At 43.5% G+C, this 18,641-nt stretch overlaps 1 protein-coding gene across 2 annotated transcripts in view; it reads left to right on the forward strand.

The window, feature by feature from the left end:
- Positions 1 to 18,641, forward strand: part of WDFY4 (WDFY family member 4) — an 856,906-nt gene that overhangs the window by 712,885 nt on the left and 125,380 nt on the right. For both annotated transcript variants that reach the window (XM_086921796.1, XM_086921797.1), the window contains 3 exons: positions 5,328 to 5,373; positions 5,858 to 5,977; positions 11,072 to 11,189. In XM_086921796.1, the coding sequence (XP_086777922.1) occupies positions 5,328 to 5,373; positions 5,858 to 5,977; positions 11,072 to 11,189 (284 nt within the window). The remainder of the gene's footprint in view (positions 1 to 5,327; positions 5,374 to 5,857; positions 5,978 to 11,071; positions 11,190 to 18,641) is intronic.

An 18,641-nucleotide genomic window follows, 5' to 3' on the forward strand; every position in this document is an offset into this window, starting at 1 on the left:
ATTCCAGGCGCAACTAAGGGGGAAATAGGTTTGCACTTTTTATGTAACGCTATCAGAATTTGCAATAAATCATAATCATGGATCTGTTGCTGGAGGTAAAAGGGATTTTGTCCCACTCCTGCATCACCAACACCTAACACCCAGTAATGTTTCTTGTGGATTTGAACACCCACCCCCATGTAGATAGCTTAAAGATCTGCAGAGCGGGAGGTCAGTGGACCTCCATGGTTCAGCTACAGGGAACCCAGGAAAGGATGTGGTCTAACGGCTAGGGCAGTCAACCTCAAATCTGGGGAACCAAGTTCGAGTCTTGGCAATGATGCTCAAAATCCTGTGATTCCTGGAAAATCACTTAATCTTCCAGTTACTAACAAAAATGAATGTGTCCTCATGTAACACAACTGGTGCTCATGTAAAGCGCTCTGATTCCCGGCACCTTCAGGTCAAGTTTGCGCTATATAACTCTGGAATAAAAAAAACTGTTGATATTGAGGCTGTACCAGACATGCCAGGTACTCTTGCATGGTAATTTATGTGCATGCTCCCTATTTTTGTTTTTTAAAAGCAAATGACTACCACAATTATATTGTGATACCTTAATCTTGAGTGTAAGGTATGACATGCAGTTATGATAGTAATAGTTAACACATTAGCACAGACAAATATTACTGTTAGAAATCTGAGCATAAATAGAATCCCTAACATTTTGTTAAGGGTCATTAAGAGCCTCCATTTTCTAACAATCTTTTTAGGCGTGACCCTGCCTCTGCTTGGCTTGCTGGAGTGCGCGCATCTTTCGCTGGGGTGCTAGAGAGAGATGTTTTGTCTAGTGACAGTTTTGACTCATCTAAAGTAGTACAGAGGGTGAATATGCCTGCTGCAAAGAATGTGCACTATGCAGATTACAGAGCGGTATTTTATGTGCATAGCTCTGTGGGTTACTGCTTTTATCACAGAGATCCTTTTGTTACTGTGCAGTTCATAAATTACAATTGTATTCTAGGTTAGAAAATGATGTGTTTTTGTCCCAGTCATTTAGAAATAAACTCTCATTACTAAAGTCAACCCTAACCACTGTGTTACATTCTGAACCCTAGCTTTTGTGCTTCCCCAGACCAAGTACTCTTAATAAATGCCTACCAGTATGAATGAGAAGTGAACCTACACATTATAGTCCAGTTTGTCTTATGTAACATTTTCTATACAATGATTTGCACAGATATGATAAATTGGCTCTGTATGTGTCTGGGATGTAAATTGCTCAGACAGCCTACACTGGTATGAGAGGTACTATAAAGCAAATTAAATACAAGTGACAGAGGGTCTATGGAGAGATGAGAGTCACTGCTGGAGGGTGATAGGGAATCCTTGAAGAGCCCCAATAAAGATTAACTTGTCCTCGTGCTCTGCAAGGTCATCATTTACTATGGTTTAAAAACGAATACAAGTGAATATCTAATGAAAAAAGTGTTATAGAATGCACCCTTTTAGCCATTTGTTCCCAAATTTTCTAGGAGGAGAACCCCCCCAATCCCTTTTAGAGTGGTCAGGCTCTCTCATGGCCTCACTCGATATGCACCCTTTGGGGGCTAGTGTGACAACATTTGCCAGGGCTGCTTTGGGTTCCCAGTCCAGCCCTGCATGAGGTGTACATGAAGTTTTGAACTGTACATATTTACAGGCAGAATACAAAAATCCTATACACATCATTGCTAAATGATGTCAAATGCTGGCTGATATCAGTAGTAAACATTTGCAGTTTTCATTTAATATCCACCTCAGCAAAACAAGCATTTTAAAACAGTATGAACCATAAAATATTGTCAAAGACGAGCATTAGTTTATAACATGATATCTCAGGACCAGATATAGAGTTTGGTGGATGGGTTTCTCTGTCACAACCTTGACGGCTACCCCGTCCACTGTTAGAAGGGCCATAGGATATAGTGTGCTTGCAATACGGCGGACACAGAGTTACCCGCCCGCCAAACACTAAATCAGGCCGATAGTGATTGTAAATTATATCCTGTTATTGACAAATCTGGCAGGCATCCAAGATTATGACTCTCCACTCATAAACATTCGAATTACCTCATAACAATTTGAAATCCATTACAGGGTGTCAGCGGTGCATCCTCCGCGCACAATTACACTTAAATAGTATTGTACGTTTTGTTAGTATTTGCTCACTAGTACCTGATTCGTTTTGCTTTTATTTAGGGTGAAAACCTTTGATTAAAGCCTGATTGAGGGATGTATGGTAGATACAAACAGTGTTTCATATGATAAACCTTCATTACAATATCGTAAACCTATAATGCTTAAAATTTACCAAGGCACAATGTGTCCATATTAAAAATAAACACCAGCTGTTACATTAATGTTTGTGGCAGACCACCAGTGCATTAATAAAAATACCCCTTATGTCCAGTTTATGTGTTTGAAGACGTTCAAAGCTAGACATACCCCCAGATTCATCATTCGTCATTTCTTATTTGCGATTCGCAATTAGCGAATCGCAAATAAGGAAGCGATTTCAAGGGTGCCAGGGTGTCCAAAGGACACCCTGTAGCACCCCTGAAATGGTGATTTACACTGGTGTTGCGCACACACATGTCCAAAGGACATGTGTGTGTGTAACATCCAACTTAGAAAAATGCACTAAAGTGCATTTTTCTAAGTTTTCGCTATTTACCACGAAGTCAGACTTCGCGGTAAATAGCGGCCAAAAATTGCGAATTCGCAATTCTAAAATGGTTCATGAATTGCATTTAAGGAATCTCAAATAGAGATTCCTTAAATGCAATTCTTCGCAATTTAGCGATTTCAGATTTTGCGAATATTGCATTTGGGATGATGAATCCCAAATGCAATAAAAGCGCTCGCAAAAAGCCTGATTCGCAGAATCTGGCCCTTTGCAAGCCGATTTTACCTTCATGAATCTGGCTGATAGTTTTATCTGGCTGCATTGACACCGTATAAACGCGGTTTATCTGCTGCTGCTTCACAAATAATTACTGTATAAATTATAGTTCCCCTGAAATCGTCTGATGTGTCTAAGCACTAGGGTTGAGCATATTCCATTATCACAAAAGCAAAGAGGATACATGCGATTTAGCCCTATTTCACCCCCAAAATAATCAACCAAGCCAAATGGAAAACAAATCCTCTAAAACAAATTAATTCTTTGAAAAAATCAGTTTTCTATAAACACGAATCACGAATTAAGCACATAAATCAACCTGGAGTTTTCATAAGGAAACACCGAAAATGTGTGTTGCGCTGCCCTGACACTGGATACAAGCCTTTTCCATCTGCCCTCAGGGTGATATATGGGAGCACGGTTTGCTCTTTCTAATTATTTATTATTCGCCCTGCTTCTCCCTAAAGATTAGACTTGCAGAAATAATAGAGGTTTATTTCATTTGTGAATAAACATATAAGGCACGGCCGCTGCGATTAGCATATCTGAATTCCCGATAGTCCTACAGAGTGACACTTACTGTTACTTATATGGACACTGAGTAGACTATTTCATTAGGTGTGTTTTAGATAGATAGATATAGATATATATAGATCTCTCTCTCTCTCTCTCTCTCTCTCTCTCTCTCTCTCTCTCTCTCGCTCTCTCTCTCTCTCTCTCTCTCTCTCTCTCTCTCTCTCTCTCTATATATATATATATATATATATATATATACATATATATATATATATACATATATATATATATATATATATATATATATATATATATATATATATATATATATATATATATATATATATATATATATATGTATATTTAGTCCTCTACCAGCCAAACATAGCTTATCTGAGAAAGAGAAATAACACAGGTTTATTTCATTTGTGAATAAACATATATAAGGCACGGCCGCTGCGATTAGCATATCTGAATCTGAATACCCAATAGTCCTGCAGAGTGACTCTTACTGCTACTTATAGGGAATATATATATATATATTCATCTAGTACCCAAACATAGCTTATCTGCAAAAGAGGGTGCAGGATAGACCCGAATGAAATTTCTGTTACACCAGACAATCTCACTTTATTTAATTAATTTTGCAGTATGCTTGTTACATGAAATTACCAAAATTACGATATTAGGCGACCATTTGAGATAAACATTTGATAGGAGCGAGAACAACGAGAGAACGAACAGCTGCAGTTTGTGTTTTTTGTGATTTCTTTTTCTATTGAGGAGGCATTTTGCACTAATATACAGTGTCAAATGGCAGTTTTATGTTTTGCTTAATTACACATCATTTTGCGTAATTTACCTAAAATTTCACACACTGTTCTGAAAATGTAAATTACACAAAATTCACACACTCTTAGGGAATATTTGTGAAGGTGCTTTGCATATGTGCCGGAAGTCTGAAAGTGTACATTCTACAACACTGTTTTCTGCTTAAAAACATCCCCAGGTATCAGCCTGTATCATTTCTCCAGATGTAGGTTTCCAGATGTACTTCTGGAAATGTGGTGTGATATCTCCCGTGGTGTTCGGTTCCCCTTCTGCATACATTTGTTGCATGGTCTAGAACTAGGCATGTTGGCGATACAGCACCCCGTGCAAACTCACTTTTTTTCCATGAGAAAAACTTTTTATTTTTGTGGTGGAAAAAGCCTGTTCTCCTACACCCCTGCCAAATGTGGGAGTAATCCATTCCCCATCCTACTCAGGTGGGGCAGGTGGCTCAAGTAACTTATATGGGAGGGAAAGGTGAGGTTTGGATCAAAGTTTGAGAATGCCCACAAACGTACACTTTTGTGGACATTCCAAACCTCCAATGCAAATGATTCCGCGTCTCACCCACTGAGTGGAGTTTATGACTGCGGATGTCCCCACACACATGGTAGAGTTCTCCTCATTTGTTGTGGACAAATCCACAGTCATGCATGCATTTATCACCTGCCAGGAATCCTTTGCGAATGCCTTACAGGCAAAAATGGGGCAATTTCAGCTTTAATTGTACATCTGCGTCTGAAAATACCTTTATCAGTAAAGGTAAGTTTGTGAGTGGGCTTTGTATGATGCTATTTATGAAGGGGATGTGTGTTGGAATGTTTGTGATGGGAGTTTGTATGATGCTGTTTCAATAGGAATGGTAGTTTGGTGTTCCAATGATCCTTTTAACAAGTGTTGTGTACTCAAATGTTTGGGAATGGAGTTTTCATAATGTTACTTATACATAGGGATTGCAAGGGAATGTTCTGAAAAGAGTTTAAATGTTATTAAATGCTCTTGATATGAAGCTTGGGTTTTTGAATAAAAGATTATTATAGATGTGTTTTTTTTGCAGCTTAAAGATCACAGGAGGAGAGAAGACGATGCTACAGAAGTGGCAGGTAAGGATACGACTGCCTTCGCATCCTGGTAGTATTTTGTTGAGGTAGTCTCTGTGGGCCTGATTACGAGTTTGGTGGACGGGGTACTCCATCACAAACGTGACAAATATCCTGCCTGCGTTATTGCGAGTTCCATTATGTCCATTGAAACATAATGGAACTCGTAATACGGCGGACGTTATGTCCATTGAAATATAATGGAATTCGTAATACGGCGGACGGGATATCCGTCCTGTTTGTGAGCCCTGTGTGTATCGTGGGAGGAGTACCGTTGGATAAAAGTGGTCGATGGGTGATTGGTCGAAGGGTCCTTCTCCTGAGCTCTGAATTAAGGGGGGTGGGATATTTAAAAGCAGGGGCAGGTCAGCGGGGTTGCAACGGGCAATAAGTGTGGTTATGGTTGACAGTAGAGGGAGTCAAGACGGAATGTGAAGGATATTGTGTGGCTTTCTGATCTCTCTCCTCCATGCCCTCTCTCTGACAGAAAGGCGAGATCAGTAACTTCGAGTATCTCATGTTCCTGAACACGGAAGCCGGGCGGACATATAAAGATTACATGCAGTATCCAGTGTTTCCATGGATTGTCGCCGATTATGATTCTGAGGTAAATCCAATGGGTATCTAGGGTGGATGGAACACAACTCCTCTACACAGTGGGGCTTATTTATGAGAGCCCTGCATCACTTTTGCACCACAGAAAGTGGTACATGCGTGATGCAGGGCTCCTATAAAGAACTATGAAGCCACGCAAAGCCACCCTGTGTGACTTTGGGCAACATCCTAAATCATGAGTCACGCGGCTCCGCACAAATTGCTGCGTTGACTTATCCGCCACCCAGGAAGCATTCCATGTCATTACAGTGGGTTTTCCCATCGAACACCCATGTAATTTGACGCTGCCTTGGTTTTCAAAGTGATGAAAACCTGGGGAAGCCCCACATCCGTACACCTCTCGAGGTGAGGCGTAACGTGGGGAAATTACTTAATTTCTAGTGTTTCATCTGTCCATGTGTGCTGAAATCTGCAGTACACATAGAAAGAGGAAAACACCTCTTAGTTTCTTTCTGTGCAGGAAGGTACCCATTCCTGGACAAAAACAATCCTTCCTGAAATGATGGCACCAGCGCATTCAGAAAGGACAGGAACGCACCGTATTGCTTAAATACGTGCATTCCTGACCTTTCACTTTGGTGTTGGGCAGCGCAGTGAGGTGCCTTGCTGTGCATTACTACACCAAAATGCCATAAATGAGGCCTAGTGTCTGCACTTTCCAGATTACACTCCCTGCACGTGGGGACCTGGGTAGATGCTTAACTGCAGGCCTCTTGAAGTAGTGGTGCATGCACGTAGGTCTAAGGGCCCCTGTCATAGGAGGCTACGGCCTCCTTTATGGCATTTTGGCATAGGGCAGTGCAGCAAAGCGCCTTGCTGCACTGCCCTATGCCAAAGTGGAAGGGCAGGAAAGAAACATATTAAAGCAAGACAGTGCATTCCTGTCCTTACTGCCTTTCGCTGGTGCCGTTTCGGCAGCCTAGCACCAACGTAGGCACCCTTGCGCCATGGTGCGCGGGTGCCTCTGTTGCAGGCAGGATTGTTTTTCTGCAGGAAGGGTCATCTTTCTGCTCAAAATCAATCCTAAAAGGTATTTTCCTCTTTCTATGTGTGCCGCAGAATCCAGCAAATATGCAAAGTGGAAACAACGAGGAGTAATGAAGATATTTCTCCTTGTTATACCTAACCTCAGGAGGCGTAAAGATTGGCGCTTCCAGGATTACATCACTTTGTAAATCTGGGGCATTGCCAAATTCCATGAGTGTTGCATGGATAAAACCCCAAAAGCAACGCCCATGGAATGACTCCCGGACACAGAGTAAGGAGAACAGCGATTTGTGCGGCATCACCTTACACATGATTTATGAGGGGACACAAAGCCACACAGAGTGGCTTTGCGTGGCTTATGAAATCCCTGCGCCACACATTTCCTACTTTACATGGTGCCAAAAATGATGCAGGGCTCTCATAAATAATCCCTTGTATTTCACAAGAACTGCGCAGTGACGACTGGGACATTCCTGGCAGATTGATTGTTAAGCCCGCCTCTCTACTCATGTCCATTAGGCAGGGCTTTGTCCGTGGTGTAATCTCAGGTTTCACCGTGGGCATGCTCTGTAATTTTCTCCGATGCTTATAGATAACGAGGTAATAGGATAAGCTTGGTCAATATACAAAGAAGTGTTTGCTCTCCAGGGAAGGCGGCATCGGCTTTAAAAACCACCGCAAGTGTACTGTGTACACAGAGAGTGGAGGGAGGCAAAACAAGAAACCTGAACAGGGGGTTAAAGGAAATGGTCCTCTAACCAATGTCTGCGACATAGTGTTATCAGATAAATCGTGGTAACAGGGGCGGCTCTAGGCTCATGGCGGCCCTGGGCAGGGAGCGTAGGTAGGGGGCCCCGGAAGAGGGGGTCCAGGCGGGGCAGGGCGCAGAGGCCAGTGAAGAGGTGGGGAGGTGTGTTTGGAAGTGGAACAGTGCCGGAGGCTGCAAAGTCCCTGCCAGTGGCCGCCACGCAAATATGTATCCATCCTCAGAGGATTATTATATTAAGGATATATATTGGGGTGGTGGCCCCTGGGGTTTGGTGGCCCTGTGCACGTGCACAGCTTGCACATGCCTAAGGCCGGCCCTGGATGGACTGACTGTCCGCCACCTCTTTCTGGCACAGTCTCTGCACCCCATGACAGCCTGTGCCTCTCAGCCCTCGTCTGTAATACGGCACAGGCCCAGAGGCACAGCATTCCTTCATTTACATGGGTACATGCTCCTATGCAAATGGAGATTACACCTGCTAGGATTGCAGCAGTGCAATCTATATTATAGAAGGAGCTGCACAAGCCTCTGCAAACCCTTCTGTAACACCAAAGAGTCCCAGGGGTGCACAAAGCGCCGAACATGCCCCTGGCACTTTCTGTCATATGGGCCCTTGACAATGTATCCTTTTTTTAATGGCAAACACTGCAACATTCATACTCTCTCACCTAGCTTCCCTCATTTGGATTACTGCTCTTCTCTCCTTAGTCTGCTTGTTTAATCCATGTATCATTTTTTATAATTATTACTTCCGGGTAATTCTTTTTTTTTTATTTCACTTCCACTGCTCACATAGCTTGCTCTCTTGTTTCTTTTCTCTGGCTCATTTTCTTTTTTGTCTACTGTTTTACTCCCTCTGTGTTATTTTTAAGTGTTCCACCTAACTTCCATTCTTTGTCATTGTCTATATCCCACCCCACGAAATCCACTCCAGTGTTAATTTGTAAAATAATGAATGCCAGGGCCCTCATCAGGAGGTGACTGCAGCTTGCACCACCCATATCCCCTGACACCACTGCCAATTACACTACTCCGGACTATTCTAGGTCCCAAAAGCCCCTGCTGGTAACCAGTGACACTAGAAGGGCCTGGTAACAGTCCTCTGCCGATAGCATTGTATGCCGTTTTGCCAACAGGGGCCATGTTTGGTGTTACAGAAAGGGTTCTGCAGCTGAGCTCCACCTGTAACCCTAAAAGTGCGCTGACTATTTCAACGCCGGCCAATTAAATACGGGCAATTGTGTGCCATTGGAATGGGCTATGCCCATGCACAGCACTATTATCCTGATTGACACAGTGAATGGGCTGTTACATTTTGGTGTGTGCAGTCGGCCTTTACGCCATCCAGGAAAAGCAAAAAATGTTGACTACCCAAAAATGGTCTATTTATCGTTCACTCTAGACCATTTTAAGCGATGGCTGTGCTGTTTCCAACCAGAGCTTAATTTGTGCAGGGGGTTGCAGGTACTGGTTGCCGGGACGGAAATGTTGGGGCCACAACTTCATTTTAATCATCAGCCTTTCACCCAGAAATAGTGAAAGAAAGACAGAACTGGAACAAAGAAGGAGGAAGGGAAAGTTAGTTAGGTAGTGTCAAAGGGAGAAAGGAGGGATGAAGAAGAACCTGCTAGAGTGAGATATAAAGACAGAAAGAACAAAGTGGTGAAAGAAAGGGACATGAGATGGAATCAAGACCAGGCAGCTTTAGTATTTGGTAAGCCCAACATTTGCAAGTGCCATCATTGGGCTCTTAAGAAAAGCATTCGGCTCACACGCTTTTTGTTCTTGTAAATTAATCACTGCCTATCACCATCTGGTTGAATCGAATCTAGGTAGTGTATTCTTGTGCAATGCTCTCCTCAAGTTGAGAGTGTAAGGCAGTGCTTAATTAGAGACTGGTTTCCAGGGCTTGGCACTGGCACTCAATTGACAACACCGGGGCTTGTGACAGTCTACCACAAGGTGGCGGTGTCTGACTAATTTAGAAATGAGCACAACAACATTTAATTATTAATTCAAAATACATTTTAAATTACTTTTTCCTACCGCCCAAACCATTCTTATAGCCTGAGGGGCCTGAAATAATCCGAATTGCAATGAGTGGTGCAAGCTGCGGTAGCCACCTGACGAGAGCCCTGCTTCTTACTTTGTTATAAATTAAGCATTTATGTAAGGGGTACTTGTCGCCTCTTAAATTTATCCCGGAGGTTCCCTGGAACCGAGCCAGGTATTTGAGCTACCCTGTGAACACATGCATGGCTCTGCACTGCAGAGCTTTCTGGTAATCAGTATTTGCATTGGTAACTACACCTAAAGCAGTGCACAAGTTTTTATATTATATATCCCCTGACCGCTTATTCATCAAGGTGATGCATTCTGAATGAATAAATATATAGATTTCTAAAGCGCGCAGCTACTCGGAGGAGTATCCCATCGCGAAAACAGAAAGTTGGAAGCACAGGCTGAAAGAGGGTGAAAAGCCATGTCTTGAGTTGTGCTCCGAACGGCATCTTATTTGAAATTTGACGTAGTCCAATGGGAAGTCTATTCCAGGCTTGAGGGCCCAGAAGAGAGAAGGACGTGGCTCCTTTTTGTTGTCAGCCTCTCTCTCTGAACTTTGCCCAAATGACCATGGGAAGAATGAAGAGTTCTAAGGGGAGTCTAGTACTCAACCTAGTTGACAGGTACTCGGGGCCAGAGTCGTCAAGGCTCTGCGCGTGAGGACAAGAGTCTTGAACAGGATCCTTTGATCAACAGGGAGCCAGTGCAGGTTCTTCAGGTGTAATAGGACCGAAGTTCGTCTAGTTTGCTTGAGAATCAGGCAGGCTTCTGGGCATAGTAGTCTTGGTTGAGCAAGTTTTACTTAAGTACATAATTTCAATGGATTCTAAAAGGAAGGGTTTGAACGTCGGCATCCTGGAAGCGTAGAATCACCCTACCACCGTACTGCCCTTCCATGCTGACCGACAGAAGAAAGGGAGGTGGGCCACCATTCGGGTGTATAAACCAGGCCCGGCATCTGCCGTCCCTTGAAAAGGAAAAGATGACGGAGACCACCCATGCTTGCCTCTCTCTACTCCAAACATTGACTCAGTCCCAGGTAACTTGTTCAGCAGATGATGGAGCCTTTATCAGGCGGCTGGGAAATAGGGTCCAGGCTGTCCCAAACATTAAGACCCTTTGCTCTGAAGAGCCTGCATGTGTCCTCTCCAACATTATGGTTTTACACATCAGAGCAGCTCACACTTATAATGTGGGCATGTCTATTGTGGGACATAGAACGGGTTTCTTTTTCTTCAGATTACTGACTCCAACTCTTAACTCTTTCAGACTCTGAACTTTAGTGATCCCAGAACGTTTCGTGACCTTTCAAAGCCTATGGGGGCGCAGACTCAGGAGCGAATGCTGCAGTTTGTCCAGAGGTTCAATGAGGTGGAGAAAGGTGAAGGTGAGTGGGGCATGCCGGAATCCCATTGGAAAACCAAGACTGCCTAGTCCCCTGTTGTTCTTTGCATCATCTTTTCCCATTAAAAATGCTGTTCGACCAGTCACAGATGTTTTATGTTTTATGCATTGGTGGCATATACCTTTTGTGTCAATTCACTTATGTTTCAAGAAGAAAACTATAAGTTCATTAGTAGGTGAAAAAGAACCACTGAAATCAATATTCTGTATTAGACACCAATAAACAGATCTAGAATTCAATTAAATCAACTTGATGCTCCTTCAAGGAAGTTCCGTTGATGTAAAAACACATAAACTGCAAATAGTTTGCAATAGAAACCTCTTGGAATTAACACCTATTTTCCTTTGCTTTTGTAGTCCTATTCCCTTCTATCCGCTGAGTGCTGATGTGCTTTTCTTGCTAGAAAGCCTTGCTTTGCTATCCCCTGGCTTATGTGGGTTCTGGGCATGAGAGTATTAAAGACCTTTACCGATTATTGCACAAAAAACGAAGGCAGAACTGGAGAGTTGTGAATGCACATCTACAACCTTCGTTCGTCGGGAAGTACTTTTCAATGTCTTAGTATATTGTAGTACTCTCCAGGTATATAGCCTCCCTCCGCCTCTGGGAGACCAAACCAACTCACTAGAGAAAGAAAATACCCTATGAGATATACAAATCTATTGCACAAATGCCGAGGCACATCCAAAATTAGTCTAAATCTGTGTACCAGGCATTGACCACCATAGTAGGAAAGAGGAAGTCCATAGGTCGATCTTAATGTCCTTCTGTGTGTCCTTTATTCCATATCAACAATTCCAATACATAAGAAACAGGCAGCCGACACGTGTTTCGCCCGAAAGGACTTCCTCAAGGCAAAAAACACTAGTAGAGCACGTCGTACTTTCAGAGTCAGAATACTCGAAAAACGATCACAATCGCTTTGCCAATAAAAGCCTGTAGTGCTGGGACCCGGTATGTATCAGTTCCCGCTATCTCAGTTCTGATTAGCCAAGCCTTGATAAGCCTTTAACGGTGACAACTCAGAATGTGTTCTCCTCAGATGCACCGAGAAGCCTCTTTCCTACTATGGTGGTCAATGCCTGTTACACAGATTTGGACTAATTTTGGATGTGCCTCGGCATTTGTGCAATAGACCTTTTCCGATTACTTCCTCACTGAGAGCAATTCCCCCTTTTGGAGACAACAAGAGTAAGGGAGGTGGGAAAAAGGTGATATCTAGCCAAATGTTGATACTTGCTTCTATGGAGGGAAAAAGTAGCATGGCAAGGCTAATGGGAGATTACACTCCAACCAAATATGGAGTTGGTTACTTGATATGAAGCTTTTAGGCCAGGATAGATTATTATTTTTTTATTTATTTATTTATTTAGTGTATAGTGAATTTGTAGAACGCAGCTTTCACCTTACAGGTATCCTGGCACTAAGGCTTCACAAGGTAGGAGCGGTGAGCATGACAGAGATTTTAATATGTTTCCTAAAAAGGAGAAGTTCTTCCGTTTGACGAATCTCCAAGGGCAGACTGTTCCAGAGTTTGGCGGCAGCAACTCCAAAAGATCTTCCCCCAACCCTGACCTTCTTGAATCTGGGTACCTTCACCAAACATGCAGTTGCTGAGCGAAGTGCTCTGCTTGGGATGTACCATACAAATTTGGTTTGCAGTGAGCTAGGCCGGAGTCCATGCAGGGCCTTAAAGACAAGGCAGAGAGATTTGAAAGATATTCTCTGCCTCAGCGGTAGCCAATGAAGCTCGGTCAACGCCGCTGTTGCGGAGGATCTTCTTGTCCAGCCAAGAGCCAACTTAGCGGCAGCAGACTGAATTCTTTGAAGTCTGTCTAGCAACTGACCCGGTGACTCAAGCAGGAGAGCATGACAGTAATCGACTCTGCTCAATATAGTGCATCTGACTACCATAGGCCGTGCCTGTACAGGAAGTAACGGCAGGATCTTTCGAAGAGACCTGAGAAGGGCAAAACAGCTTGACATCACTTTCGTCACATGAGCTTCCATGCTCAACTTTTTATTCAGCATGACGCCCAAATTACGAGCAGTAGAGACCGGTTGAGTTTTAGTCAGCGTTTCTGGAGGCCAAAAATTATCTGGGGGAGGGGGAGAAATCCGACGTCCAGCACAGAGCAGCACCTCGGTCTTGCTGGCGTTGAACTGTAATGAATTCTTGTGTAACCAGCTAGCAATGTCTCGCATACAGTCATGAAATGACTCCAGCTGGATCGATTCTACACCCTCCCATGACAAGATGATTTGAGTATCATCTGCGTAGTTAACAGCAGCAATCTGATGAGATCAGCTTAATCAAAGGTCTTAGATAAACGTTGAATAATATCGGACTAACTGCCGAACCCTGAGGCACCCCTGAGACACCGGGGAAAAAGCAGATTTAAAAGGGGGGAGAGACACCGCCTGCTTCCTCTCAGACAGGAAGGAGCGAAACCAACGCAAGGCAACACCCCCTACCCCTGCCTCACTCAATCTTTCCAGATTAATCCAACTGAGGAATCATGAACTGAATACGTCATTTTAGTACTTGCTTTCAGAACTATAAGTGTCACCATGTAAGGCATTCGAGTCTAGAAATAATACTTTAGATTAGACCTTCAGAGCTACATGCACTACTTTAAATGGCGAACCAGACGCTGGATTCAGACTGCCAACGAGGTTGCTGGCCACTTTATCAAAAGCCACCCCCTTGCACTGTGGTATAACAAAGGGACTCATTGACGGCTAACATACTATCAGAAATGAAGTAGAGATGCTCACAAGTGCTGGATGACCACGTGTCACCATAGTACCCTTTTCCTCTATAGTCAGTTCTTCATAGAATCCAAAACCACATACTAAACAAGAATTGGCAAACTCAATAGGTCTCGCCTATGCAAGAAGCACTGGCTTTGCCAGTGTCTTTTAGCCATGTTGCAGAGCAGTGCTGCTGCTGGGGAGCATGACAAAAAGTTAGAAAAAGTACTTTGATGCAGCCACCACTGGCCGCATCAGAGGACTTTTTTTCGTATGGCAGGTGGTAGGCATCATGAAAAACAGGAGGGAAGATGGGGGGAACAGGCAGCACAGAATTGAAAGGGAGGGAACAAGCAACATGAACAATGGGAGGGTAAACAAAGCGCAATGACACAGCCAGCACGGCTGCGTCATAGCATTTGTTTTCCTTAAGGTGGGTGGGGGTGCAATACAGGACAACAGGAATGGGAAGAAGTAACAAAGACAACAGAAGGGTGGGGGGGAAGAAGCAACACAGACAACAGGAGGGGGCAGTGGGAGGGAAGAAGAGGGTGGGGGTGGTGGAAGAAGCAACAAGATGCAACACAGACAAGGAGGGTAGGAGGGAAGAAGAAACACGGACAACAGGATGATGGGGGTCGGATTGAAGAAGCAACACAGACAAGGCTGGGGGTGGAAGGGGAGAAAAGAAAATCAAGAAGGGGTGTGGGGGAAGAAGCAACAGAGATGGGGTGGTGGGAGAGGAAGAAGCAACACAGATAAAGACAGCAGTGGGAGAAGAAAATAATACCTCAATCACAGTACGAACAGAGGAAGGAAAATAATCAAGATGAAGCAATGAGTACTGGTCAATACGAGGCAGCAAATAACAGTGCCAATGAAGCCAACAAATGGTAAGCAATGGGTGGGCTCCAAACTCCTTGTTCTATACAATATATCTTGCAGGCAACTTTGCATGCACATTATCTTAAGCAAGACTTAATAAAGAAATAGGCCATTAGGAGATTCTTATTTGAGTAGCCCTGGCAAAGGCTTGGCAGCGAAAAAGTGTCCAATGAGATAATTGCGTAAGGGCCAGTTCACATACACACATATAATAAACCTCTGCAACAAAACATGCAGGTTCTTGCAAAAGCTGTGTAACATATGCAGGTTGTGAAACATTTTGAAAAGAAGGGTAAGGCACAAATACAATAAGATCCATATATTGTCAAAAACCATTTGGGTATACAGCATACATGTCAACATTTAAAATCAGGAAAGAGGTAGATTTTGAAAAACAAAATCCAAGGAACTAACTCTTTGTAGTTGACTTGAATGAGAGCGGAACAATTTTTGGCAGGGAGCTAAAATGAAGACTTCTAAAATAGAGACTCTCCCCCCCTAAATCAGGGGCTTTTTCATATACTATGAAAACATCTCAGAGATACAGAAAAAACAGGCATTTTCGAAGCCAAGTTGTATAGCAGCACTGCTGCTGTTCAGCATGGCTGAAAGTCAAGGGAAAAATGTGCAATAAAGAGGCCAGGTCTATCAGCATCATAGCGCTTTCTTGTCTGGCTGTAGTGGCTGGACAAGCACCACAAAATGGGGGTGCGGCAAGCAAGACAGCTAACCGGGTCAGAGAATGGGTTGAAACAAAGAGAGAGGGTGTAGGATATGGCCAGAGCTGTGAAATTTGGACATGGAGAACCAGGTTCGAGTCAGCGTCTGCTCAAAATCCTGTGATTCTGTGCATATCACTGAATCTCCCTGTGCCTAAAAATAAATGTGACCTTGTGTAATGCAACTGGTGCTCATCTTAGTCACTCCAATACCATGGCTTCACCAAGGTGCATACAAAACCCAAATTAAATGGTAGGACGAAAAATAGAAAGGAATGCGGAGAGGGAGGTTTGAGAGAGCAAAAACAAGATGGAAAATTAAAGGAAGAACACGGAAAGGGAGTGGGCGAAAGAGCAATATGACTGCTGGTGGTAGTTTCACAGAAGCACACAGCAGCGCTGGGACAGATGTAGGCTCAACATTCTGTGATTCTCAGCAAATCACTGAATTTCCCTGTGCCTACAAAATAAAGCTGTGTAATGTAACTGGTGTTCATGTAAAGCGATCCAACACCTAGTTCTTGCTATACCAACGTGAATTAAAAGAACCCTAGGGAGAAAAAGAAGCAGGAATTCAGAGAGGTAGGCGGTGAGAGGGCAAAAATGGGGGGAGGAGGAGTACTGAGAAGGAGGGGATGAGAAAGAGCAATATGGCTCCAGGTGAAGGTTTCACAGAAGTACAGAGAGGTGCTGGGAGGAAAACAAACCAACATGGAACATGGACGGGGATATAGGAGACAGCCTGAAAACAGAAGCACTCATATGGAGGGTTTAAAACCACAAACAAATTAGCTCCAACAACGGGAGCAGTGGAAGGACACAAGTACTTGGTCCATGCTCCAGAGGAGGGCCAAACGCAAGAAGACATCACACACTCATGCCATGACAAACAGGAACGAAGCTAATGAGATCGACGCAGAAGCTAGTCAATGGCTGTAAGCTCATTGATTGTAAACAAAATGTCTTGAAGAGACAGTGTTTGCACTGTCTATGCAAGACCTAAAAATGACCATCCATGAGGTGTCCAACAAAAGCAGAACAATCTACAAAGTCATCAGTCTCTGTGTAAATCCCACAGCCAAGCACATGCTTGCTGACTTAGAAATAAAACATCTGAACAGTGCTCATGCCACAGCTCCAGGGTCAGACTAATTTGCATATAGCCAAGTTCTGAGCTGGGATGGTGCAGTGAGCTAAAAAACGGTGATGGATCAAGCCCTGATCTTTGGACTGGGTAAGAGTGGTCTGTTTAATTCAGACACTCTGTTCATCACCACCCCTTTTCTGAATCATTTTTGTCCACCATAAGCGTGGAAGGGTATACTCAGATGTGAGTCCCTAGCTCATTGCACCATCAGGATTCAAGCAAGCCGGGCCGAAGACGGCTGAAATGCCAGAAACCGGTCCCCGGTAGCTTGTTTCCTTCCCAGTATAAGAATTGGCTCGGTAGTTTGGTCTGCCCTGTTCCCATGATGCACTGGGCCAGGGTCAGACTAATTTGCATATAGCCAAGTTCTGAGCTGGGATGGTGCAGTGAGCTAAAAAACGGTGATGGATCAAGCCCTGATCTTTGGACTGGGTAAGAGTGGTCTGTTTAATTCAGACACTCTGTTCATCACCACCCCCTTTTCGGAATCATTTTTGTCCACCATAAGCGTGGAAGGGTATACTCAGATGTGAGTCCCTAGCTCATTGCACCATCAGGATTCAAGCAAGCCGGGCCGAAGACGGCTGAAATGCCAGAAACCGGTCCCCGGTAGCTTGTTTCCTTCCCAGTATAAGAATTGGCTCGGTAGTTTGGTCTGCCCTGTTCCCATGATGCACTGGGCCAGGGTCAGACTAATTTGCATATAGCCAAGTTCTGAGCTGGGATGGTGCAGTGAGCTAAAAAACGTTGATGGATCAAGCCCTGATCTTTGGACTGGGTAAGAGTGGTCTGTTTAATTCAGACACTCTGTTCATCACCACCCCCTTTTCTGAATCACAGCTCCATCAAGATCATCGAAAATAATTATTTTGTGGTTTGGATAATATGGTAACCTAACCTGTCAAAAATCAAGCACATAGTGCTATTATACAATGTTGTTTGTGTCTTGCTTCTACATACATTCTAGTCACATTTCACTTCCTTTTTTAACGTACATACAAAGCCACAAAATATCTTTTCAAGCACATGTATATTGTTTATATTTTTTTATACACAGCAAATCCATTTTTGTAAACATATTATCCTTATAGTCCCAGAATCCATTGCAGAATAGTGTCGCTATTTCATATCAACGTTCGCTTATATTTTCCCTCCACCAATGTGAAGCGTGCTGTCTCACTAAGCAGTCAGATTAAAAACTGTGTTTTGTATGTTCCCATATACTCACAATTGGCACAAATAAAAATTGGGTTTTAATCGTTCATGTTCACTGTTCATTAGAAATGTGCCTAATTGACTGACTGGGAAGCAGAGAAACAGTGCATCTGTTCTGTTAAGAAATCACTCTTCTCGGGAAACATTCATTACAACGCAGGCATTACAACGCACTGCCTAGACAATGCAGTCAATACAACGCAAGTTCCATTGCAACGCATGCCATCACAACGCATATCCCTCACTGACCAGCACCATCCCTGAGGTAAGCACCCAGTGGTGTTATAATAGTAAATTTCGTTGTAATGGAACATGCTTTGTAATGGATTGCATTGTAATGGCATGCATTGTAATGGAAGATGCGTTGTAAAAACTGCTTTGTAAAAGTATGCGTTGTGTTGTAACGTCATACATCCCTCTTCTCACTGTAGTATGGCGGAACAAGTGTTTAGGTCTTTTCTCCCTTAGTGGACTTTGTGCTGATATGTTTCGACCTATACTGCCTGATTTATGGGCAGGTCTCCATCGCTTTACTGCTTTGAATTGGAAGAATTTTAGGCAGAGTGTACTCCTGGTTGCCGTTGATCATGTTCACTGTTCGTGGTACTGGTGATATGTGCTCTTTGGCACCTTGTTTTGTATTGTAGAAGCCACAGTCAGCCTGACTTATTTTGGTTCGATCAGATTCTGACTCCTACATTATTGTCAATACCA

Source organism: Lissotriton vulgaris, chromosome 5 (genome assembly GCF_964263255.1).
Source record: "Lissotriton vulgaris chromosome 5, aLisVul1.2, whole genome shotgun sequence".
Classification (NCBI taxonomy): domain Eukaryota; kingdom Metazoa; phylum Chordata; class Amphibia; order Caudata; family Salamandridae; genus Lissotriton; species Lissotriton vulgaris.